This window comes from Rosa chinensis, chromosome 7 (assembly GCF_002994745.2).
Source record: "Rosa chinensis cultivar Old Blush chromosome 7, RchiOBHm-V2, whole genome shotgun sequence".
NCBI classification, from domain to species: Eukaryota; Viridiplantae; Streptophyta; class Magnoliopsida; order Rosales; family Rosaceae; genus Rosa; species Rosa chinensis.
The window spans coordinates 66130312-66155954 of record NC_037094.1 but is presented as its reverse complement, the minus strand read 5'-3'; the positions used below and the strand labels follow the sequence as shown (position 1 = coordinate 66155954).

General features: G+C 37.9%; 3 protein-coding genes across 6 annotated transcripts; 1 reads left to right on the top strand and 2 right to left on the bottom strand.

Annotated features, from left to right (window-relative positions):
• Window positions 1–255: 255 nt before the first annotated feature.
• LOC112176453 lies at window positions 256–10281 on the top strand. 3 transcript variants are annotated; one of them, XM_040510574.1, is made up of 12 exons: window positions 256–503; window positions 842–1039; window positions 1483–1616; window positions 1921–2121; window positions 2270–2392; window positions 2584–2621; window positions 2703–2811; window positions 3172–7890; window positions 8215–8370; window positions 8525–8623; window positions 8731–8873; window positions 9567–10281. In XM_040510574.1, exons 3-12 carry the CDS (start codon window positions 1539–1541, stop codon window positions 9841–9843), a joined length of 5943 nt encoding a protein of 1980 aa, XP_040366508.1. In that variant the 5' UTR covers window positions 256–503; window positions 842–1039; window positions 1483–1538; the 3' UTR covers window positions 9844–10281. The 3 variants fall into 3 exon arrangements, with proteins under 3 accessions (XP_040366508.1, XP_024170151.1, XP_024170150.1); XM_024314383.2 differs by lacking the exon at window positions 842–1039; XM_024314382.2 differs by lacking the exon at window positions 256–503 and having other exon boundaries at window positions 575–1039.
• Window positions 10282–16941: 6660 nt separating this feature from the next.
• On the bottom strand, window positions 16942–19586 carry LOC112180868 (membrane-anchored ubiquitin-fold protein 6). The gene is made up of 3 exons (XM_024319434.2): window positions 19051–19586; window positions 18168–18338; window positions 16942–17427 (listed from the first exon to the last, which is right to left on the bottom strand). The coding sequence occupies exons 1-3, from the start codon at window positions 19178–19180 to the stop codon at window positions 17372–17374; spliced, it is 357 nt and encodes a 118-aa protein (XP_024175202.1). The 5' UTR covers window positions 19181–19586; the 3' UTR covers window positions 16942–17371.
• Window positions 19587–22263: 2677 nt separating this feature from the next.
• Window positions 22264–25418, bottom strand: LOC112178745 (F-box/kelch-repeat protein At1g22040). 2 transcript variants are annotated; one of them, XM_024316953.2, is made up of 3 exons: window positions 25244–25418; window positions 22930–24391; window positions 22264–22816 (listed from the first exon to the last, which is right to left on the bottom strand). In XM_024316953.2, exon 2 carries the CDS (start codon window positions 24382–24384, stop codon window positions 22948–22950), a length of 1437 nt encoding a protein of 478 aa, XP_024172721.1. In that variant the 5' UTR covers window positions 24385–24391; window positions 25244–25418; the 3' UTR covers window positions 22264–22816; window positions 22930–22947. The 2 variants fall into 2 exon arrangements, with proteins under 2 accessions (XP_024172721.1, XP_024172720.1); XM_024316952.2 differs by having other exon boundaries at window positions 22785–24391; window positions 25244–25417.
• Window positions 25419–25643: the final 225 nt, after the last annotated feature.

Genomic DNA, 25643 nt, shown 5'->3' with positions numbered 1-25643 from the left:
GGTAGACTATTTTTTCTTGGTCTCAAGCAAACATTTCCGTACTTCACCAAATAACCAATGCAGTGAATATGAATGTCTTCTGGGAATAATCAAGACCAAAATTAATTAGTGATTTAGTGCCACAATGGTCAAAACCAAGGGGCATTAAAGTAAGATCCAACCACTCCAACACTAAGAAACCCAGAGAATGACATCACGGTTTCAAAAGTAAAGGATTTAACATAGAAAGAGAGAATCTCAGAGACCAAATGCAGGCTTTGGCGGGTTTCCAGAAATTGATATTTGAGCTAAAACCCCAAACAGCTCCACCTTACCTTATTAAACCCTCTCATTTACTCCTTATTTACGCTACCCACCAATAAACCACACACATTTTACAAACAAGTCCTCTCTCTCTCTCTCTGATTTGGATTTTGGAATCTTCTCAGTAAAGACTAGTAGAGAGTTAGCTAGCTGTTCCTTCTACACTAAGCACCATCCACAGATCCACAGCTAAGCCTAAGGTACCTACCCCCACTGTTACTTCTTGCATTATTATAGTAAAGATTGCATCTTTCTTTGTTTTTTCCATGAGGGTCAGACTTAATTTATATTTTTATTTATGGGTTTTGAATTTCCAGTGTGTCCCAAGTTGCAGACTTTAGTGTTTTTACAGCTTCAAGTTTTAATCTTTTGGCGTTTCTAATTATTGGGTTTGAATTTTTTGACAAAAATGCAAGAGACTTAAGAAACCTGTCTAACCTGTCTGCTCAATAATGGGTTTCTGACGATTTGTTCAAGGCAGAACAGTGTAGTGTGATTTGGGTATCTCAAAGTTTTCACCTTTTCCACATTTGGCTAGGCACCCCATTTTGGGTCTGTGGAGGTGGGAGCTGGATTGATTCTCTCCAAAACTGTGTCGTTTTTGGGCACTGTCAGTTGTTGGGTTCAGTGTAGCAGTGGCTTCTTCTTCTTCTACTTCCTTCTTTTTCTGGGTCTTGCCTCTGTCGGTTTCTGGAGTTGGAATCTGAGTTGGATCCGGGTTTCAAATTCTTTCTGGGTTTGTGCTCTTCTTTTCTTTTCACTCTTGCTTTTTCATTTTTGTTTCAGCTTACATTATCTCCTGCTTGGCTTCTGAGAAATTAAGGTGGAGATTGATGAGAAGGAAAATCTTGGATTTAGTTTATTACTGGGCCAAATAGTTTACTTTGGTTCATATAAGTGCAAGTTTTACTTTTCCTTTGATTTCATTCAGAGTTGATGTCAATGTTTTTTGTGCAATGATTTATAATGCAGTATGATCTGAACTTTTTTTTTTTTTGGCTAAATGACTGATCTATTTTGTTTATATCTGCTTTCTGGAATGAACTTTCTGGGGTCTAGTTGTTTATATCCCCTTTTTGATTTTGGAAGGGGGAAATGTGAGAAATGATTGGTTGGAAATTTCTTTCTACTTTCTCTGGAAACAACATAACAATCTTTCATCGACTTACAATGGTGCAGGAAACGAAGGCGGGAGCTTGATGCTACACAGTTTAGTATAGATTGATTATCCAGAAATGTCGAGGATCACTAAGTGGAAGCTTGAGAAGACAAAAGTGAAGGTGGTTTTCAGGCTACAATTCAACGCTACACATGTAAGTTCTAACTTTTAGGATTTGCTGCTGAAATTCCATCTTATCGATTCTTTACTTATGTTTTAGATTCAACTCTTAGGGAGCATACACCAAAACAAAACAATTTGGTACATTGCACATGCTCGCAAATGTAATAAGGATTATGACACAGGCTGAAAATTTTACTGGTTAATGGCTAATGGCTTAAGTGAACCTAAATATGCTTTTTGTTATTATATAGCATGATAGGAAACAGTGGTGCCTATAAATCTAGAAGCTGCATTGTATGCTTTACTGAATATAATGTTTCTCTTTCCATGTCTAGATTCCCCAAAGCGGATGGGATAAGTTGTTTATATCTTTCATACCTGCTGATTCTGGAAAGGCAACTGCAAAGACAACCAAAGCAAATGTGAGGAATGGAACATGCAAATGGGCAGATCCTATCTACGAAACTACAAGACTTCTACAAGACACTAAAACAAAGAAATTTGATGAGAAGCTCTATAAACTTGTGGTGACCATGGTAGTATTCCTTCAGAATTCTAATTTATTGAAAAAAAAAAATTTCTGCTTCAAAATTAGGTTTGTTTATGAACTCCTTTTTTCTGTAGCTATTATCGTGTTTAAACTGAGTTTAACTTTGTCTTTGGCCTAAATCTAACTGATATCAGGGCTCTTCACGGTCTAGTGTCCTTGGGGAGACCAATATCAACCTTGCTGATTATGCCGACGCGTCAAAGCCTTCTGCTGTTGCACTGCCTCTACATGGATGTGATTCTGGAACTATTTTACATGTGCGGATCTCTGAAGTTCAAATATTTAAGACATAATGCTATCCTGGGAAAGATAATTGTTTTATTTTTGTTATTTTGTAACAGCTACTTGGTTTGTCAGTTAGCTTCCAGTAAATACTGTTAGTTATTCTTCAATTGTTAACTAATGTTACTCCTTTTTAACCATTGTCTTGTTTCTTATTTCATGTCAGGTAACTGTACAGCTATTAACTTCCAAAACTGGTTTCAGGTTAGCATCAAAACATGTAAACCTCTTATTATATGTGATTTCAGACTTCCAGTTGTTAATTGGTACTTCCAATCCTTTCAGAGAGTTTGAACAGCAGAGGGAGCTCAGAGAGAGCGGTCTATGTACAACGTCAGACCAAAGCAGAAATGATGTGTCCACTGCTAAAAGAATATCATCTTCCGAAGATACAGTAAGTGATCAGATGGATAGTCATTAAGGATTCATTATTTTTTCCTGTCTCTCATTGGTCCTTTATATTGCTGGTGAGAACGGTAGGTCCTACTTTTGCAGAGTTTATGGGTCTATCCATTTGCTTCTATTGTTTGCCATAAGCCAGTTACTGAGAAACATGATTTGGTCTCTTGCATATTGTGAGAGTGATAAGTAATTTCTTTTTCTTGTATATGTAATGTTACTTGAAGTTCCCAAATATGTGAGACAAACATATATATAAAGCATCATATCTATCTTTTTCTGGATGGGCTTATTATCTTTTTTATAGGTTTTCTGTTCTGTTTCTTTAACATATGCTACTCTCTTCTTTATACAGATCAATGCGAGAGTTAGGTTCAAAGAAGAACTCTCTCCCCTTGAAGACGAGGTTGGGCGGAATGAAGAGTTTCCAGACTCAACTGTAGGGTTTGATGGTTCTTCCAATACTTCAGAAAGTTTATACACTGAGAAACATGATACCTCCAGCACCCATGAGATTGACAGCCTTAAGAGTACAACCTCTGGTGATTTAGGTGGACTGTCCCTTGGTCAAAGTCCTCGAAAGGAGAAAGGAGACCACTCTGATCAACGTTTCTTGGCACAGGGGACCAGTGAGTGGGCTCATAGTTGGGCTTCTGACTATTCTGGAGATGCCGACTTGCCAAATGCTTATGAGGAGAATAGTAGACTTAGAGGAAGCTTGGAAGCAGCTGAGTCATCCATTCTTGAGCTTAAGCAGGAAGTAAGCTCTTTACAGAGCCAAGCTGATGAAATAGGAGTTGAAGCCCAAAAATTTTCCCTTCAACTTGATGCAGAAATTTGTTCAAGCGAACAGTTAGCCAAAGAAGTTTCTATACTGAGATCAGAATGTTCAAAATTGAAAGAAGATCTTGAAGTGCAGAAAAACTCCAAATTAAGAATTCCATTCACCAGCACAGAAACTATTGAGACAGGTCAGGAGGACTTTTTGCAGGAGTTACAGCTCAGGTGGTTAAAGGGGCTTGGGGATGTGGAGGATAAAATTAAAGAGCTTCAAAGCAAAGCAACCGTTGGAGTACATGAGAGGGACTTCAGGTCCTTTCATTCAGATTTAGAGGCATTGCTTGGTGTTCTGAAAGTTCTAAAGCCAGTAACTGGACAACCGATTTTGGGGATGAACAAGGCAAGCATAAAGGAGACGAATGAAACGAGTGTACATAAAGATGAGCAATTAGTACTAGGAACTAGGTTTGATGCAGATTTCTATCCCGAAGGTATGCTTCATAGTCTAAGTATGCCTGGCTTGGTGTCACAAGAGTTTGATTCTTTAGATGCTACAAATGGAATGAAAAGCAAATTCTTTGAGCTTTTAAGAGAGTTGGATGAATTAAAAGCTGAGCGAGAGAGCCTTGCCAAAAAAGCAGACCAGATGGAGTGCTACTATGAAGCTCTCATTCATGAATTAGAAGAAAATCAGAGACAGATGATGGGGGAGTTGCAGAGTCTCAGAAATGAGCATTCTACTTGCCTGTACACAATTTCATCTGCTAAAGCTGAAATGGGGAGAATCCAGCTAGATATGAACAATGAGATAACAAAATTTTCCAAAGAAAGGCATGATTTGGAATCTCTCACCAAGGAGCTCGAAAGAAGGGCTGCTACAGCAGAAGCAGCACTTAAAAGGGCACGCTTGAATTACTCCATTGCGGTGGACCATTTACAGAAGGACCTTGAATTGCTTTCTTCTCAGGTCCTGTCCATGCATGAGACTAATGAGAACCTCATTAAGCAGGCTTTTGCAGATTCTGTGCTTCCAAGCTTTCAGGGGCGTGAGGTGATGATGCAGAATCCGAAATGGGAATCAGAGATTTTTCATTCTGGAAAGCACATGCAGCGTCCAAACCAAAGCAATGGCGTAAAAAGACAACATTTAGACGGGGATATACTATCAGACGATCTGAGAAGATCTCTCCTCTTGCAGAAGGAAACATACCAAAAGGTTGAAGAAGAAGTTTATGAAGTGCATCTGGTGAATGTATATTTGGACATCTTCTCAAAGACCCTAGAGGTCACTTTGATTGAAGCAAGTGCTGACTTTGGATTGGTCAAAGAGAAAGTGCATGAACTTACACACCAGCTGGAGCTTTCAACTGAATCAAAGGAGTTATTGATGCTGAGGCTACAGACTGCCTTGGATGAGATTCGCTGCCTGAATGAAGACAAGTACATTTGGAATTCAAAGTGCAATGACTTGACTCTAAAGAACCAAAATTTGGAAGAAGATTTTCGGACTGCCATGGATGAGATTCGCTGCCTGAATGAGTACAAGGATACTTGCAATTCAAAGTGCAATGACTTGACTCTGAAGAACCACAGTTTGGAAGAAGATTTGCAGAAAGTTACTAGAGAAAATAATCTTCATTCTCAGAAGATTGCTGAATGGAAAGATCTTGTAAAAGAATATGAAACCTATGAGAGCAAATATAGAGCCTGCAGTACAGAAAAATTGGAGTTAGCAAATTTATTGGAAAAGGAAGCCCTAGAGAACAAGAATCTTCAAAACAGACTTTCATCTTTGCAGGAAGAGCTGAAAGCTGTCAGAAATGACTGTGATGAGCTGACATATGGAAAGGAGAGTCTACAGAATATTGTAAATTCTTCACAGGGTAAGTTGTGGAATCTGTTGGCATCATATGATATAAAGTATAAAGGTCTGTCTCTGTCTCTCTGCAGTGAATATAACTCTCAAAATTTGGGATCCAAGGATTTAACTGCTGTGGTGGTGCAAATAGAAGAGCTTCAGCACAATTTATATGAGAAGATTGTCCAGCTTATGGAAGAGAAGAAAGACCTAGCACAAGAAAGAGATACTTTAAGAGCAGCCAATTCTGATAATCTGATCATGAAACAGAAATTTGAACAGGATCTACGGGGTATGATGGATAAACTAGATGTTTCAAATGCCCTGGTGCAAAAGCTTCAGTTACAAGTTGGGGCCATTGCTAACAAACTTCAGATTAGTTCTGAGATTGAAGAGAGATATGCACAACAGCACAAAGAACTGTTGGCTGATCTGGATCAGTTGGAAATGGAGCTGCAGCAAATTTCTTTTAAATACCAGGACCTTGTGGAGGAAATTATGGCGTTGGAGACTGTAACCGACGAACTAGGAAGGTGTAAACTGACGATAGCAGCATTATCGGAGGAAAAAGAAGCTCTAGTGGTGTCCTTGCAGGATAAAACTGAAGAATCTTTCAAGCTTTCTCTGGAGGTTAATAGTTTGCAAGGAAGTTTGCTGTCTTCACGTGATGAGTTGCACATTGAGAAAAATCAGAGAGATAAGTTAGCCAGTACAATTTCAGATCTCACTTCCCAATTGGACCAGAAGCATAGTCAGTCTCTAGATTTTGATCAGCAGAAGGATGAGCTGGTCCACCTCAAACAGTTGTTATCAGAATCAGAGCTAGAGAAATCAAGAGTTTGTGGTCTCCTGTTGGATACCGAGAAATCTCTAAAGGATGCTCGTGAAGAATGTTCTTCTATATCTGCTCTGCAAGCCCATTTGACTGAAATGTATGAATTTTCAATAGCTGCTGATGTTGGACTCACTTTCACAAAGACTCAATACGAGACCAAGATTGAAGAGCTTGATCAGAAACTTCACTTTTCTGATAGCTGCCTATCTGAGCTTTGCGACAATCATCTTCATGTAGAAAATATGCTTAACAGATGTCTTGCAAGCGAAAAGCATTTAGTTGAAGAGAACACCAAACTAATGACAAGATTAAATGATGCTGGTGAAGAATGTGCTTTTGTATCTGCTCTGGAAGCTCAGCTGTCTGAAATGCATGAAGTTTCAATAGCTGCCGATGTTGGACTCACCTTCGTAGAAGCTCAGTATGGGGCCAAGATTGAAGAGCTTGGCCACAAACTTCACTCTTCTGATAGTCACCTTTCTGAGCTTTGCAACAATCACCTTCATGTGGAGAATAAGCTTAATGAATGTCTTGCTAGTGAAAGGCATTACATTGAAGAGAACACCAAATTAATGGCAAGTCTCAGCTCCCTTAACTCTGAGTTAGAAGCCTCCATTTCTCAAAACAAGATACTTCTTGATACAAACAGTTCCATGAGGACAGAACTCAAGGAATACAAGAAAAGAGCTGAAAATGCAGCAGCTATTGATCATGTGGATAAAAGTCAGTTTGCTCCTGAGATTGTAAGGCTGGAGCATATTGTGGTGACTTCTAATGAAGAGATTGATAACCTGATATTCTCCAAGGAAGAACTAGAAATCAAATATTTAGTGCTCAAGGCCAAGTTGGATGAACAGTGGACTCAAATAGCCTCTCTGGAAGCATATAAAGATGAATTGACAGTGATGCATAATAATGAATGCAATGATCTTAAACAGAGGCTTGCTGAACAGGTTTTGAAGGCAGAGGAATTTAAGAACTTGTCCATCCATTTCAAGGAGCTTAAAGACAAGTCTTGTGTTGAGTGTCTCCATGCACCTGACAAAAGAGAACCAGAAGCGCCGCCAGCTCCTATGCAAGAGTCCTTAAGAATCGCATTCATCAAAGAACAATATGAAACCAAGCTGCAAGAACTGAAACAACAACTTGCTATCTCCAAGAAGCATTGTGAGGAGATGCTGTGGAAATTACAAGATGCAATCAATGAAGTTGATAACAGGAAGAAATCTGAAGCTACTCATGTAAAAAGAAACGAAGAGCTAGGAATGAGGATCTTGGAATTGGAGTCTGAGCTACAATCATTGCTTTCTGAAAAGCGTGAAATAATGAGAGCATATGATCTGATGAAGGCTGAAAAGGAATGTTCATTAATAAGCCTCGACTGCTGTAAAGAAGAAAAACAAGATCTTGAAGCATCTTTGCAGAAGTGCAACGAGGAAAAAGTTCAAATTACTTTAGAACTCACTTCAGCAAAAGATTTGCTTGAGAGCTCTTCATCTTCTAATCAGAGAGAAGGGAATGGAAGATTACACAAAGAAGATGGCATTTCTGATGAAGCAGCTGGGCTGGAATACTTGAATTCCATTGATGAACCCGAGAAGGTAATTACTACTTTTTGCCGAGATTATCTTGCTTTGACCATTTATACCTTTACATTTTGTGCAAACATGGAGCATGTTTATGTAATTATATACTAATTTCTTAGCTTTAAATTCGACAAACAGATGGACTATGTAGCATGTTTTTGTAAGCTTATACTGGCTTTAGAACTTTGAATTTCATCCTCTATTTTAAACATAGTAATAGGATATTCATTCCTATCAAAGAATATTGGGTTTTTTTACTTCATTTCCTTTTTACACACACACACACTTGTGCTTTGTATCTTGAAAATTCTGTCTTTAACAATGTGCATCATCGGACAGGATGATATTGTATCCAGAGGTATAAATGGAATTTCTAGTGTTTTACCCTCGAACCAAATGGACGTGCTTAATAGTGACGTGAAGCATTTGGTTCTTGCCAATGAGCATTTCAGGGCCCAAAGCTTAAGGTCTAGCATGGAGAACTTAAATAAGGAGGTATGTATTTCTTTTGCAATGAGAATATGATTTTGTATTGCTACAGTTTGATCGGATATAAACTATAGAGAACAATCCTATCATACCAATGTCCCGACATAATAATTTTTTCTAAGACAACAGATCTTTCCTAAACCCTGTCATCTTCTTGCAGTTGGAAAGGATGAAACATGAAAATTTGCTTCCCCAAGATGATCATCATTTTGACTCAAATTTTCCTGGTTTACAAAGAGACCTGATGCAATTAAATAAGGTAAATAAATTTGTGACCCTCTTTTGTTTCTGAAATTTATTAAATTTTTGACACTTACAATATAAATTTGTTCTTCAACTGATATCTTATTTTGGATATTTGATCAGGTTAATGAAGAATTGGGAAGTATTTTTCCCTTGTTCAATGAGTATTCTTGCAGTGGCAATGCATTAGAGAGAGTACTAGCTTTAGAAATTGAACTTGCAGAAGCATTGCAGGCAAAGAAGAAATCATCCTTCCAGTTTCAAAGGTACATCTCCTGCAACTCCATTGCATAATGCTCATGCTGGAATGGAGAAAAAACAAAAAAAAATTTAAGGGTGTGGTAATTTATAAAGATATTATTTATCTCGAGATGCAAATTACTAGCAATGTTTTTGTTGTGTTTTCTTTTTCAAGCCATAGGAACCATTATTTAAACTAGTATTCAACTGCTATCATACTAAAGAACTTCTCAAATGGGTACAGAAGCAATCATGATACAATTTTTGTTTTCTTTTGAATTAATTATTTTAATTCACTACTTTTGAGTTTTCTTTTTTCTTTTGGGTGCTAGCGTACCAAGTTCTGGACTTCCTTGGGGTTAAGTTCTTCCACAAACATTTAAACCTTTTATATGTATCATATTGATACCTTGAATCAATATATTGATGGGTCACTTAGTGGGGTGTGTCGCAGTGGTTACTTGCCATTTGCAAATGGTTTCTACTTTTGTGTATCCCCCATCAGCCTGCATGGATCCAAGTTTCACAGCTAGGAACCAGAAAAATTTTGTAATTCGATTTGTATATTTGCTTTTAGACATTGAGGGATGCAAACATTGAAAGCAGAAAAAGGAATCCAATTTCTCATGAGTTGAACAATAACATTGAAATAGCTGAACTAAAAGCATCCAATTCCTTGTGAGTTAAAAACTAACATGATATCCACCTCCTGTGTTCAGTTCTTTCTTGAAACAACATGATGACGAGGAAGCAGTGTTTCACAGCTTTAGAGACATAAATGAGCTGATTAAAGACATGCTGGAGATCAAGGGAAGATATGCTACTGTGGAGACAGAACTTAAAGAAATGCATGACCGTTACTCTCAATTAAGCCTTCAATTTGCAGAGGTTGAAGGAGAGAGGCAGAAACTAATGATGACTCTCAAGAATGTTCGAGCATCAAAGAAAGCACTATGCTTAAACCGCTCCTCGACAACCACTCTACTGGATCCCTAGTCAGTCATTGTTGCCATCCCATCTTGTTTGCAAAGATACAACCCTTTACTGGGTTAAGAGGCTAAGAACTGATGGTCCCAGATGCCTTGATGCATTATGTCATTGATCATGTCAATGATGAATAACGATGGTTAACTAAGCTGATGGTGGTGAAATTTTTGCAATTTTAGAAGGTGGTATTGAAAGTCAAGGGGCAGTGTAAATAACAAAAATCAGCTGGTTTTGTATCACTGGTTGATATAGTATCATCAGTACAGATCCCTGTAATGCAATTTCCTCAGTTGTATAGTACAGTTCTTTCAAGTTTCACATATATCTTCAAGAAAGAATCTAAACCTCTTCCCATAGTCTGAGTTCATTTTGACCGGAATTGGCAGATGTATATTGTCCTTTTGCTATTTGGGTGTTGGAAAAGACTTGTCCACAGCCTTTGATCAACAGGGGATTGATTATTTCTGGTTTAAAAGGTATGATATGTAGGGATGATAAAAAAAAACAGAAAAAAAATGAGAATCAAACTCCAAATGTGGGACAAATGCGCAGTATCTCGTATTATGACTAATGAGCTTCAACACACTTTTTTTGTTTTTGTTTTGAGAGAATAGAATTTCAATATTTAAAAATACTGTAAATAGTAATTATTCTATGGTACGGTCTTGACTATCACTATAATGAGGTAGTCAGATCAATTTGTTTTTTGAGAAGAGAAAATAACCAAAACCTCAAGAAACCGCGGTTACAGAGACCATTAGGCCAAATGGCCCAAACTCTAACCACCAAACGCCTATTTCCAAGGCTACATTGAGTATATAAACCCAAAAATTCCAGTAAAACCTCGTAATCAACCGCAAAGAAGACAACGTCCTCTTCAACACCGTGTCCGAAGGTGCTAGACCACGTGTAAAGGATCGCTTATCAGCAAATCGACAACAAAAGTAAACCAGAGTTGAACAAAATCGTCCTCGTCCTCGGGAATGACACCATTTACATGGCATAACACCTAGACCAATTCCTAGCTCAAGAGAGTAGGAAACCAACCCTAGCTCAGTAGAGTAGGGACTTATTAAACCTAAACAAACCAAACTAAAAACCCTAACTAAAACCAAACTAAAGCCAAACGACACCAAAGCCCAAAGACAGTGGCCCGGCCCAGACCCAGACCCCACTTCCCCCAACAGCAACCATGCAAACAACCAATCCCACCGCCGGCAAACACCATCGTCATCACCCCACTGCCTCGCCACTACCTCTCCACGCCCAAGTCGAAGGTGACCAGCGTCATTTCTGCCGCACCGCCAGCCCGCCTGAAAGTCCTGTGTTGTCCCACCACCGGCAGCCCCTGCTTTGCGCCAAAATCCCTCCATCCCGCAATCAATCTCAGACCGCCAGTAAGGAATATCATCCTTACCACCATCCACCATCCTTGGATCGAACTCTAGCAACCCAAACCAGATTGCCATCTGTCGATCTGATCTGCGCACCATAGATTCCGACGATGCCGCCACACGCCTATCGCCATCCGGCGACGTCGTATCACGCGCCACCCAATCGATCCACGTACCAGACTCCGAGCTCCACACCACTAGCCACCCCTTCCTCTCCCAGGAAAAAACCCCAAGCGTTCTAACCAGCGAAGCATCTCCCACGCTGCCATTCCATCGACTAGACTCACTGGACACAAGGTCCCCGTTGGCCCGTCCACCTCCTCCTCCGCGGCCGCCGCAAGGGCGTGCCGTCGGACAGGGCATGAGTCTTGACTGAAGAAACCTAGATGGGAGGAGCTCTAGGTCAGAGAGCGACTAAGAGGGACCCGAATCCAGTGCAGCTATTAAAACTAGTCAGATCAGTTTGTTAAGAACACATATTGTATGACTTTCACGTGATTTTATTTAACATATTGCACGTAAATTTTATTTTAAAATTATAGGCTTTCACTAAAAATTTTCAAGAAATGAATGTTTAAAGCTAAAATAAGATATTGGAGAAAGATTAACGATATGTAAGTATATAACAAAAGACAAGTGCTTGAATGGTTCTCTTAACCATTATGCTACTCAAACCAATTAATTTTCTTGTCTTAGCGTGTGGTTCCTATTTGATCTCATGCTTTTATTTGTTTTGGAATAATACGAAGATCAAAATAGTTAAAGCAAACATGTAATGATGGATGAAGTAAGTCATATATGCATGCAAGTGAAAGAAAGATATTTCTTGTATATAAACAAACAACAATTGGTTTACAAGAGCCGAAACCCTCTAGGTTTCGCGTAGCAGTGCGGCGGCGCTCCAATCCCGTCTGCAGCAGGGCGCTCCGGCGTTGCAAGTGTTAGTAGGACGAGGTTCACCTCCTTCGTGCTTGCAGAGGTGGTTTGGCCGGAAGAGAAAGTTGAATGTTCAGATCTTGCTTCGAGTTTGTAAACGCACCCGGTTTTGTTTTGGGGCTGCTTCAGGGTCGACGAGGAGGCGGTAGACGACAGGCTCTCGGGGTTTAGGGGAGGAGGGCAGTCGGAGACGTCTGCTAGAGATTCGTTTTCGGGTTGCTGGATAAGGCTTTTGGTTTTGTGTTTGCGGAGCCAGACTATTGCAGCGAGTAGGTTTGGTCGGCTGATAGGAGCATAAATGCGATAAATATAATGTGAAACCTTTATACTTTTCTTAGCTATTTCATTTAAAAAGTCAGTTTTAACTTTGTTTTCTTTTTAGGTAGTTCGTGGAGTGATTCAAGAGAAATAAGAGCTTAAAAGGAGCAACGAAGCCATGGATCGTGAAGTACTGATGCAGAGGACTAAGTTTGATCAACCATTTGGCCAGAAATTACAAGGAAAGTCCACGGAATTCATTGTGAAAACAGTTGCTGCAAAGCAGAAAACTGCAGTTTCAGAATCAGCTTTCTGGGAACGGTTTTGAGGAGAAATTATTGCATTCTTCCAGATGCAGATTTGCAGAAAGGCCAGCGAACCTTGAAGACATGATGTTATACTTAAACAAGAGCCAAAGAAAGGGTCAGAAGTTTCAACGAGGTAGTTGGAAACCAAGCGCAAATTAGGCTTCCCAATAAGGCAGAAACTGTCAGCTTTTCATGAAGCTTTTGGGAGATCTTTTCCGGCGATTTTCTTGGATTTTTCCAGAAGGTTATTGATCATTCTAGATGATATGATGTCATAGAGCACGTGAGAATCAAGAACCATCTAGAAACGTGGCAAAACGAAGTTGTTCCTTGTCCAAGAAGGAAGCTTCAGAGACAGAAATTGAATCCTAGTCAAAACAGGGCATTTTGGCCGAGATTCTTCTTTGGACGGATTTCCAGAGCATTTTTGGAAGGTTATTGCTGCTGCAAATATGAAAGAGAGTCCTAGAATGATTCATCAAGATTTTGGGAAGAATATTAAGTCTTGAAAATCATTTAATTATGCACCAAGTAGAGTAATCCTCAAGCAACTAGGGGAGGCTTTCAAAGCAGAATTGGAAAAGGAAACTTGGGCTGTGTATTCTATATATATAGAGGCTCTGAACACGTTCAAAATCACCACCCTACAGCGTCATCTTCTCCTCCCAAACCCTAGCACACAAAGTCCTAAAATTCCCAAGTCTTCAAGAAGAAAAACCGTGCAATCCATCTTCCATCCTCCATCAAGCTTCGCCTTGAACTATCTTGAAGAAGTGCCTGCATCCAAGGCTGCCTAAAAGTGAATTCGTGGCTCTCATACTCTCCCTTTTACGGTTTTTGTCATCTTGTAATCTAATACTCATGTTTTTATTTGTTGAAAATAAGACGATGTGTGACTAGTAACTTTTTGTTAGGGGCAAGGTTTGAAGCCCCAATTATGTAGAACATATGTTTGTTTAAATCTAGTTTCTTGATCTTTGGTGTGAATTGGTTGTTTAATTCTACTTGATTGAAAACTTTTGCATGTGTTTGTTTTATGGTGGCCAACATAGGATTTATGCATGTAATAGGAGCTAGGTTTAGAAAATAATTCACCTAATCGTCTTGTTTTCTAATCCACAAGTATGCAAGGCTTTGGACCAAAGCTGATGTTTTAAACAACTAGAAGAGCATGCTAGGTAGGTGTTCCACACTAGACTGCAACTCTATAATCAATCGTTTCCATGAGATCTTAATACTTCAAATGTGTTGACACTATATGTGTTGTTGATAGGATAGCGTTCTATACTTTGATTGCATGTTTGATAGGCTTAGCTATTGTGCGTTCACGTAGACTAAGTAATTAGGGAAACATTTATAAGGGACATGATCTGCTCCGACTTGTTTCTTGGTTGGTTTCTATTCACACCTTAGCAATTGAAACTAGGTTAACTTAACATTGTTTGAAAATAATTGGTGGTGGATTTCCGAGTCTCTAATGTTTTCTCCATCTTATTTTTCTCAAACTTAAAATCGAAATTGCTTTCTTTGTTTTGCTTTTATTTTCGTAAAACCTAAAAACCCCCAAAACATTTATTTTTCTTTTCTTTTTCTATTTTGTTGCTTCTTCTCCCCTCTCCCTATTCTGCGTTTGTGTTCTTCTTTGAGTTAGTTTCTTTGTTTGTTTGATTTGTGTTCTTTGTTAGTTAGTTTGTTTTTGTGTGATTAATTTGTTACCCTCAGTCTCTGGCATCGAACGATCCTTGCTTATCCTTTACTACTGAAGACTATATTTTGCAGGGTTAATTTGAGCGCCTATTTTGGGCGTATCATCGGCGGTGAGATGGTTGCTATGGCCCCCTGCCAGGGGAGGCCACCGGATTGATGAGGCAGTGGCGGACGGCTTCTTGGAGGCTCTAGATTTGGTCAGCGGGTTGGGAATGTAGGGTTTGGGAAGTGGGTCTTTGGGCCTCTGCCTTCATGGGTTGTAGCGATGCAGTCTAGTGAATTGGGCCTCTTAGTCCAATTCCCCTATTTTCTCACCTTCGTTTGGATTTGGGCCTTCTTGGGGTGGTCGGTCATGCTCTTTGTCCTGCATCTGTTCCTTGAATGCTGCTGTGGGTGTGTTAAATGTTGCGACGAACACCAAAAGAGTCTTAGGCATGTCATTTTAGCCATTGCAATTTAGTCATCTCTGGTGAATATCAAATAAATTGAAGTGAGATGAAAAAAAGATTATAACTTTTGCCAACATGATCGGCGGGAAAACAAGAAAGAACCCGATTGTTATCCTAAATGTTGAGAATGTGTATAAATATAACTCCCACATTGGAAAAATATAACTTTGGTTATGAGTTTATAAGGGTTTGGGCCACTCCATCCATTGGCAATTGGTTTTGGATGTGAACCCCATATTACTTTATCATGGTAGCAGAGCCAGGTTACCCACATATTTGGTTTCAGTGATGGCCACACGTGCTCACCGTCACCCAATATAACTTGTCCACGTGTATGGCTTGAGAAATCGCCTCACGTGTGGGGGCGTATTGAGAATATGTATAAATATAACTCCTACATTTTTCCATTTGCTTATGGGTTTATAAGGATTTGGACAACTCCATCCATTGCCAATTGGTTTGTAGTCGAGGCGGAAGGAAGCGCGGATTGATAGGTTTGATTGCTGGCGGCTTATCGGTGAGACGGAAAGCAATGATTTGGTAGTCGAGGCGGAAGGAAGAGCGGATTGATAGGTTTGATTGCTGGCGGCTTATCGATGAGACGGAAAACAATGATTTGGTTGGAATGGTAGTGCTCCTTGCAGTACGGACACAGTAGAGGCATAAACTTGCCAATGTGGTGCTCCTCATACCAGTTTTTCTTCAGAAAAATTCTCCTAATTACAAATTCTTTAATTTCATCCAATATCGCAATTGGTTATTGCAGTACGGATATAGTAGAGGCATAAACTTGCCAATGCGGTGCTCCTCATACCAGTTTTTCTTCAGAAAAATTCTCCTAATTACAAATTCTTTAATTTCATCCAATATCGCAATTGGTTATTGATTGAAACCATAGACAATTCTCCTAATTACAAATTCTTTAATTTCATCCAATATCGCAAGTTGTTATTAATTGAAACCATAGACCATACCAGAAGCTTTACGTTCATAAACTATAATCTAGCTGCGTACGGACATAGTAGAGACATAAACTTGCCGATGCGGTGTTCCTCATACCAGTTCTTCAGAAAAATTCTCCTAATTACAAATTCTTTAATTTAATCTAATATCGCAATTGGTTATTGATTGAAACCATAGACGATACCAGAAGCTTTACGTTCATAAACTATAATCTAGCTGTAGTACCTAAAGATCATAGGTATTAGTTGTCTTATCAATGAATGACATCACACAAGATAATACTTTAATTACATAATTGAGAACTTTATTACATGAATGAGGACACATGCTCTATTTGGTCTAAAATATAAAGATTTACCACTTGGACAACACATTTACTGTCAATTTTATAAAATTATTTATAAACTTGTAAATGTGATCCTAGACGGAGTAATTACCACAAATAGGACATTTATTGCAACGTTTTTCATCATTTGTACTTATATATAATAATATGCGTTGTCAAATATGTAATTATCTTATCAATGAAGAACATCACACAAGATAATACCCCAAAATTGAGAACCTCATTATCTCAGTGGGGACAGATGCTCCATTTGCTCTATAACTGAAGGTTTACCACTAGAACAACATATTCATTGTAACATTTGTAAATTGGTTCATAGATGTTTGAGGGAGCCTCGTTAGCCTTGTAAATATGGTCATAGGTGGAATAAGTACCCCGAATAGAATTATATTTCTACATCTACAAGGTAACATAATATCATCATATAAGCAATTATTTCATTTCATGATAAATTAATCAAATTAGACCTTAGTTATAATTAATTAAGGAAAGTATTAATGATGTAGTTAATTAGTAATAAAAGACTCATTAGTTTTTTTTTTTTTTTTTTTTTTTCACTAATGATTTGGCTAAGAAGTAAACTGGTTACCTACCTTTCAAATATTCAAGTAATGGTCTAAAATATTCAAAAAAAAAAGAAAAAAAGGGTTGTATAGCAAACACTCCAATACCTTAAAATTTTCTTCATCTCATGCTTTTATTTGTTTTAGAATAATATGAAGATCAAAATAGTTAAAGCCAGCATATAATGATCGATGTAGTAAGTAATATATACAAATGAAAGAAAGATATTTCTTGTACCACAAACAACAATGGGTTTACAATAAAACTCTCAAATCAATTGCTCTCTGTTCTTCTCCTTCTTCTTCTTCTTTTTTTTTTTTTTTTTTTTTTTTCTCTTTTACCACTTGTTTGCATGGGCGCCAACAAATCCGAAGCTCCCAATCCAACAGTGTGGTTCATGTTTCATAACAAATCACATGCAATATGGAACTGAAAATGGTGTTTTACAGACGGAATAACAAGATTCAAAGTAACTAAAGCCAGAGCTGATGGGTTTATGAACTTCTTGCTGCCCCTAGTGATTGGGAACTGAGATCTCATCAGCAATGAATGAAGAATACATGGCGTGAAACTAAGAAACTGAGGAAGCTCTGCCTTGCTTGTTGCCTGGAGCTACAATATTGTGCATGAACATCGAGGTGTTTCCGGTGAATCATTCTGCAATTTATCTGTGGAAAATTCAACCATTAGATGCTAGTATCTGGAAATGCTTTCCATTGTTTGAAACATAATCAAATTTCCACATGTTATATAATGTATGCTGCCAGAGTTTCTAATGTGAAGTACATAACGTTTTTGTCAGCCACAACGTGTAGTACCACAACTAGTAACTGAAAAGAAAAATCTCCACCATTAAATTTTTTTTAGAAAGTGAAAATTTCTAATGGAAGAATGATAAAAACATACGAAAGTTTAAGAAGGGATAACCCAAAGAAAAACGAAGTCACTATATATAACACCAAAATGAAGGGAAAGGACCAAAAGAACAACATAAATAATAGTAAACGAGAGCCCAGTATGCTTTAAAGTTTACACCACGGAGCCTTACGAAAGGCAGCACATTGAATATCCATTCATATATTACTCTCAGCTTGCTTGTATACTGCAATATCATTAAGAAGCTGTAATTATGAGAACAAGCTTCAGAGATTAATGGTCGGCTAAAATGGACTCAAGACTTCTAACATGCTGAGTTGTCTATGCTTAGTGTCAAGATACGGAGAGATTGATATCCATAAGAACTTTGCATCTTAACTAAATCAGATTGGCATAGAAACCGCTCATCATCATGACCAATATATTGGATACTTAGGGGAAGAGACTAATAACAACAACAAATTCACCAAATGTGATAGAAGATATAGGCTACATAATCGCAACCATGTCCAAAAATAGCAACATAATTTACCACTCTTTTTGTCTGCAACAGGAATACGCACAACCACATGCATAGTGATGAGACCTCCTGGGAGTTCACCAACTGGAAGTCTAGAATCAGCAAGTGTCCTGTTGTTTTCCAGTATCTTTCCCGCATTAATAAGCTTCAAATCATTTATCGTCCTTGGACCATTTTCTTTCTCTATAAGATGTTGTATTGAATGAGAAAATATGTCAATTTCAAATCAAAGCACAATGTTAACAATGTAATCATTCAGGAATTCATTCATAAATTTGGGCAAAATAGAGGCCATTCTGCATTTGACTAATATTTGGCCTTGGCTGCTGCTAGGGAGGAAACAAAAAGCAGGATATGGCCAACTATCAATACTGGAAACACATATGAAACATGAATGATAAGAACACACTACTCAATTCATGAATTATAGGTCGAATAAACAAAAAATTCATTACTCAGTATATGGCCAACATAAGCATACACTTAAAAAATAACTCGAAATGGTTTAATGATTCTTCCACTACATCAAACCATCATCTTGGAACTATACGTACACTAGAGGACAGAGTAGGAGCCTCAAAATTGCTTAGACAAGAAACTGCAGATAATAATAACACAAAACTATTTCCAAATTCTAACCTATGTTCTTCACTTATAGTAACAGTATCTTGGTTTCAACACTCTTGGCCAATAAATTATGTGGCCTTCAACTCTTTTACAGATTATTCAAAGTATATGGCTCCAAACATTAGTTCCAATAAAAATGACTTACAAAGGTCTAAGAAGAATCAATGTAAACATAATGACAAAGATTGATGCAAAAACCTCCCAAGAAAAAACCAACAGAACCATATAAAAGCAACAAGTACAGAACTTTTAACAAAATATATATAACCTTTGGGCCATTGTGTAAGTATTTTCTCTTTGAGTGATGCTACAGTAGCAGCTGGGCTATACTTGTGTGGACCTATGTCGGTGCCATCGGATAATCTGAATTTGACCTCAACCAAATCTTGGGTTGCCATTGATGAACTTTTCAGCAACACCCCACTTCAAAATCTCATCACACTCTCCAAGAAACCAGGTTAGTTTCCACAATCAGAGAAAACCCAGATTGAATCTGATAAAGATTTACTTATTAGACCCCTGAAAAGCTGAAGGCTTTGATGGCCATGGAAGAAGCAATATCCAAAAGAGATTGAAGTGAACTTGGAGTTCACACACTGATAAAGATTCAAGCTTTTGTTGATGTAAAACCCAGAAGCAGGGAGATTAGATATCTGTGAAATCAATTCAGAGAAAGAAGAAAGAGTCCTCCTTTTGCTTTTGGCCAGTACAAGACACCTCCTTTTGAATTGCTTGATGTAGAAAATAAGGAGGTAGAAAGTGCCCAAAACAATCTGATGAGGTATTTCACCAGAATTAACAGAAATTTCAAGTCATTAAAGAATGTGATTACTTATTTGCCCATATACTTTATTAATTTGATGATAGCGAAATTGCTGTAGTTATTTTATGACTTTTTTTTTATGCTCTACAAAATCAAAGGAGAGGACCACAACAAAGAAAATAATTATATCGTGACGATATATTGTGTTAACATCATACGTGTAAAGATTAAACAAATAATAGCATAAGATTTATATAGATTTAGTATATCTTCTTATTCTTTCCTTTTTTTTCAAATGTGGAGATTTGTTGGCAATCTTAGAGAAAAAAACAAATGCTTTGGGGTTAGCCCAAATGAGGAGGAGGAGGAGTGAAAGAGAGAGAATTGGATTAGGACTAGGTTCAAGTTACAAGATTAATTCTCTTAGTTATTGGAAAATAGCTATCGCACCTTTAGATTTCCTAAAACAATATGGAGTTCACTAAAAAACTAGTGATCACAGTGGAGCACAACTAAAATGAACAAAAAAATCTCATATATTTTCTATCTTCTTTTCTGGCTGTTTGTTTTAGCTTGAAAGGGTTCAGGTTTTCTAAGCGAAACTGAAAATCCAATTCTTAATGCAATTGATCCACAATCCTGATGCAAGCGGGAAGCTATACAACCCTAAGGTTAGCGATCCTAGACTTTCTCTGATGAACACACCAACGGTCTAGGGTTTTTCTCATTGCATTGACCTCGGTCAACCACTTTGAATAATAATAGGTAGTGTTATGGTAAAATGTTCTATTAGTGCAAGTGCACGTCAGTGCATTGAATATTCTCTCTTTCTTCAATATAGATAAATTATGTATGATTCACATACGGTGCATTGAAGTATCTAGGTAGTTAATTGAATTCAAACAACACACTATTTAGTTCCTTCCCAAAAATCATTTAACAATTCGTGGCTTTTATTAAATTATTAACTGAGGTAAGCGCACAAGTGAAGAACTAAAATCCATGGAGTGAAACAAGTTCAATAGAAAAGAAAAGAAAGTGCTAGTAATTTGGGAACTGAAGACAAAGTCAAGAATGCAAGTCACGTGTGAAAGTTATAATTAATTAATTCATCAGATCCTAGTTAAGTAAATATTATTTTCATGAGCTGTATCTCCATTTGTGAGTTGAAGCAAACCACTCATGATTTATTGCTTGGCTGGGCTCGTTTGGCTTCTCTATGCCCATGCATGGTTGGTTGGCGGCAACTTAATCGCACTATCATTCATAACATGTTTTAAAAGCTTTAGTTCAATGTAGAAAAATCTCTCTCCACTTTATAATAATCAAGAAGATTAGAAGAAGATGATAGACTTTTCACTAATGGGGAATTAGAATCAAACATACTTTTAAACAAGAAAACTCAGGCATATAGCATAGAATTTCCAGATGTGACTTGTATAATGGAAGCATCCAACTTAGTTTTGAATTTTGATGCACCATTACTGTGTGTTTTTTTGCTTTATATGATTATTTGGTTCCGAAGTTAGAAGGGAGGCGAAAGTTTGAACTCTGACATTAATAAGGTGTGAGAAGTTGAGTACTCTAGATTGTTGATTGAATTAGTCACTAATCCCCCCATGAATCAAAGTCATGGAAGGCAACCATAAAAATTGGCAACAATAACATCTCCATCCAGAAAACTGTTTTCTAGGGATGTTATCACTTTGACAGATTCAAATGGAGATAAATGATGAAGACTTGACAGAATGAGCGTGAATATGTCAAACTCAGATGCGGAGTCAGCAATCTTATCCAAACCATGTGCACCAGAGGAAGTGTTTATATGAACAGTGCTATTTACAAACAGATCATTTCATACTGATGCACATTTAGCATCTTTTACAGTATTTGATGACTTTCTGCAGGGTTTCTTCTTCGTTAGTTGATTCCTCTGGTTTCATGTCTTAAACATTCACATAATGTTTATGAATTCAAGTCCATCGATTTGCCAAAGCAGCAGGACTAAGAAGTTTCATGTCTATTACACGTTCTTATCCTAGGCCATCTTTACAGTAATAAAGAACCGACCGCCTACAACAGATTTGACAGCAGTTAGCACAAGCACCAGAAAATCTAAAATACTTCAACCAATATAGGATATCAACCATTATGAGAACAAGAAGTAGTGCTCAGCAATGTAGCGCAGATTCATAAATTTCACTGATGAGTACCATTATATATCTGATTGTATAGAACTAGATCAGTACCACCTTCACTACTAATGTCAACTAGACAAACTTGAGCATTGTCTCCTATCAGAAAGCAATTCCCAATCATTTTATTGGAGGTGGATGTCTGCACAAAAATATCTGTCAACATATTCAAATTCTGCATTATTGGCTGACTGAACGAAATCTTATGCATAATTGCATAAACCCATGTTCAAAAGGATATGTTCATCACATGGTTTTTCTCGACTAGTCTCATTCCTCTATTAAAAAAGTGAAACAGCAGTCAATGTGCAAAATCTCCTGCTGGTTGAACTCACATAGTTGGCATGGGTATCCTTGAAAGGTTTCATGTGATTCCATGGATTTAATCAAATTTCTGATCTACAAACTGCACAGTTTAGATCAAGAAATAATAATTTTTCTGTCAAGAATGGACACAGCAATCAGCAACAGATATTCAGATCATACAAGCTTTTTTTTTTTTTTTTTATAATATCTCCTAGTTATGCAATTGACAGATCCTGATAGTAGAAGAAAAGAAAAGACTGTCTTTGAGGCCCAAAGCCCATTACCACATACACAAATGGTGGACAGAGCTCATCACTAGGTGGCAAAGCTACTGATAGAGTTTTGATATTGATCATGTAACTCATATTTGGGGCTGCACCCAAATCCAACTCAGCCATGCAATTTAAGGCATAAAGATAAACTTAATCAGATAAGCTTAGACAAGGTTGAGAACCAAATTATTCCTCATGTTGTAATGGGATAGTAAACTGTTTTTCTCTACCTCCTGGAAAAAAGATAAATTTAAGTTTATATAGACAAACGTAGCAAGTCACTTAACAACATCAGATTCACCATAGTGATTTGCCATATCTGCCAAATGATCACACAGATATATCAAAATCCAGAAACCCAAAGAGTAAAGGCTATGATGGAAGATGAATTACATAGTTATGGAGGATCATGATGGAAAATAGATCCCTATACAAGAAGCATAATTTGTAGACTTCAAAGACTGAATAACTAGTGAAAGCGCATCGTATCATATTTCTCTGTTTAAAAAAATTCTGGATCAGAACAAGCCCATTTGAAATGCTTTAAACAAGAAATTTTCATAGTAAACCACATATACGATATTATATGAAAGGCCAACCCATTGACTTACAGGGATAGTCGCCTTAAACTAAATGTCAATAACTTGACAACTGACCAAATCACTTGACCCAAAATCCTTAGTGCCAATGGCTTTCCACACAACTGTATCTGATTCTGCCAGTGACTCGGGATGTTCATGTAATAAGGATCCAGCTACGACAGAACACGAGCTTGACGACAGTGAACCCAAATTGTTCCGCAGATCAGCCCGCAGAATAGCGATATCATGATTAATATCTTTTGTTATAACATGAAGCTTTCCATGAAAACCAGCAAGTAAATATGGAGATTCTGAACCAGCCAAATCACACATGGGGACTTTCCGTATAACAACTTTCCAAGCATCTTCCTGTTGATCATACACCTTAATCTTGCCACTATCCAAAGAACTCGAAGGATCAAAAGCATACAATTCACCATCTACCACAACACTCAACTTCGTACCAGCTTGCCGAGCAGGCCAACCGTCACCCATGCCATTTGGCATTTCAATCCATGAATTTGTCTCAGGATCATAAATTTCTCCTCCAACATCAACAAAAAAGGGCCAGGAATACAGGCTCTGGGATACACATAACCTGCCCATGTATGGAGTCAACCCGGTGGCAATAGGCTTTAGCATGTCAGTCAAGAAGGCAGTAGGCAAGGCTTGAGCTTTTGAGAATGGCATGCTTGGTACTTCGGACCACGTACCTGTGGAGGGGTCAAAAACTTCAGCAGATTGAAGAGGAGCCAATCCACCTTGGCCTCGACTAACCCCTCCAACGACATAGAGCTTGTTATTCAGAATGCCCGTCTTACCATAGGCTCTACTTGTGGACATGGCTGGCACTTTGCTCCATGCATTTTGAATTGGATCAAATCTCCACACACATTTCATAGTTGAAGTTTTACAAAATCCACCTAGAACATAGAGGCATCCATCAAGAGCACCAATGGCACAACCACAAAATGGCATTTGATCAAATGAGTTCTTTCTCCCAAGCCAGCCCCTAATAGTATCAGCAATTTTGATGCTTGGCCCAACCATATTCCATATCGAAAACCAAGGCAAACCTCTAGTATACTCTTGTTCATAAACTACGTTTGGCATCCGAGGTAACCTCTGCCACTTCCTTGACAGGGGGTCAAAAGCATGCCACGAGAGTTTATCCTCTTCAATTTTAGTCAACAAGTACAGCCATTCTTCTGTTTTTCCAAGCTCTTTTCTCAACTTAAATAGTTCGGAGCTTGTAACAGTTTCCTTCCACTTCTGTGACACCAGCCTGATATGGGGATAGCAAATTCTAGGAAGTCTAGCAATAATTTGGATTGAGAGCTCATCAGGAAGGTTGGGAATTAGTCTTTTGCTCTCCTCATAAGTACATGATGACATTCTTTGCCGCTTACAGGTATCATTCTGAGAAACCTCATGATAATCGTTTGTCCTAGATTTGGGACCAGCCAAACTCAAAATAGCCCCCATTCAATATCTGCAAAGTATCAGTAAGCCTATGAAACTCATGCCTTTATGTCAGCCCCAAACTTGGGACCAAAGCAACACAAAAAAAAAAAAGAGAGAGAGAGAGAGAGAGAGAGAGAAGAGAAGAGAATATTGGATATCTTTTGACCTCATGATATTTTACTGCAAAAAGATACTAACTTCTTTTCATTAATGGAAAATTAAACTACACACAAAGCTACAAAACAGTGAGTCAACAGATCAATTCACAGTAATTAACAGATGCGCGAAGAAACTTTTGAACATTTGGCTTCCAAAGCTACTCAGAGGTAACACTCCTGTTTTTGACTAACTTGAGCTAAATTATGCTACTTTTTTCATAGTAGTATGCTAACATGCAGATACAAGTTCCAGAGAGCACTGGTCTAATCTTCCCAAAGATTTACCTTTTTCCACCCAAAAAGGTCATGACTTTACTTTCATCATCCTATCAAATGATCACCTATCTATATCCAAATTCAAATTTTACAACTTTCACCAAATTTCTCAAAAGAATCCATAATATATCTGATCATTATACATTTCAGATTGGATGAAAATGAAAGGTAAATAAGATGTAATCCACTGAAATGCAGCCTCTGAACCTTAACCAAAGAAAACTGTACAAAACCCAGGATCAGAATCAAATCAAAGACAAACCCAAATGGAACAATTACTAACCAAGCAATAACAACAACAACAACAAAAAATCCCATAAACACCAAAATTGCAGCAAAAATCCCAAAAACAGAAACATATTACAAGCCTTACACACACCAAGTAAATCTTTCAATACTCAGCCAAAATCAAAGAAAACCAGAAATTGGGTGTGCATGAATTGTACCTCTTGATCCAGAAAATGAAACCCTCAAATTTGGTAGGTTAGAAAACCAAGGACATCTATCGAAATGCTTTGCTTCTATTGAAGCTTGATCTGCTTCAAGGTGGTGTTTATGGCGGGTGACTTTAATGGGAGAACTATTGGAGCTTATTGGATCATGACATGTATCTTGTGCCACGTGTTTGGAATGTAAGATAAAATATCAGTCTTTAGGACGACAAAGACTAATACTTTTCGTTTTTTGCTGATTAAGAAAGACCGAGTTTTTCAGTCTTGGACAGTCCCAATGATGAGCTCACATGAATGCCGACAAATGGTGGATTGTTAAATTACAATGCCCATGTTTTGTTTGATTGTTTCGCATTCTTCGTGTTCGTGGGAGAAGAGTGATTGATCATTGACT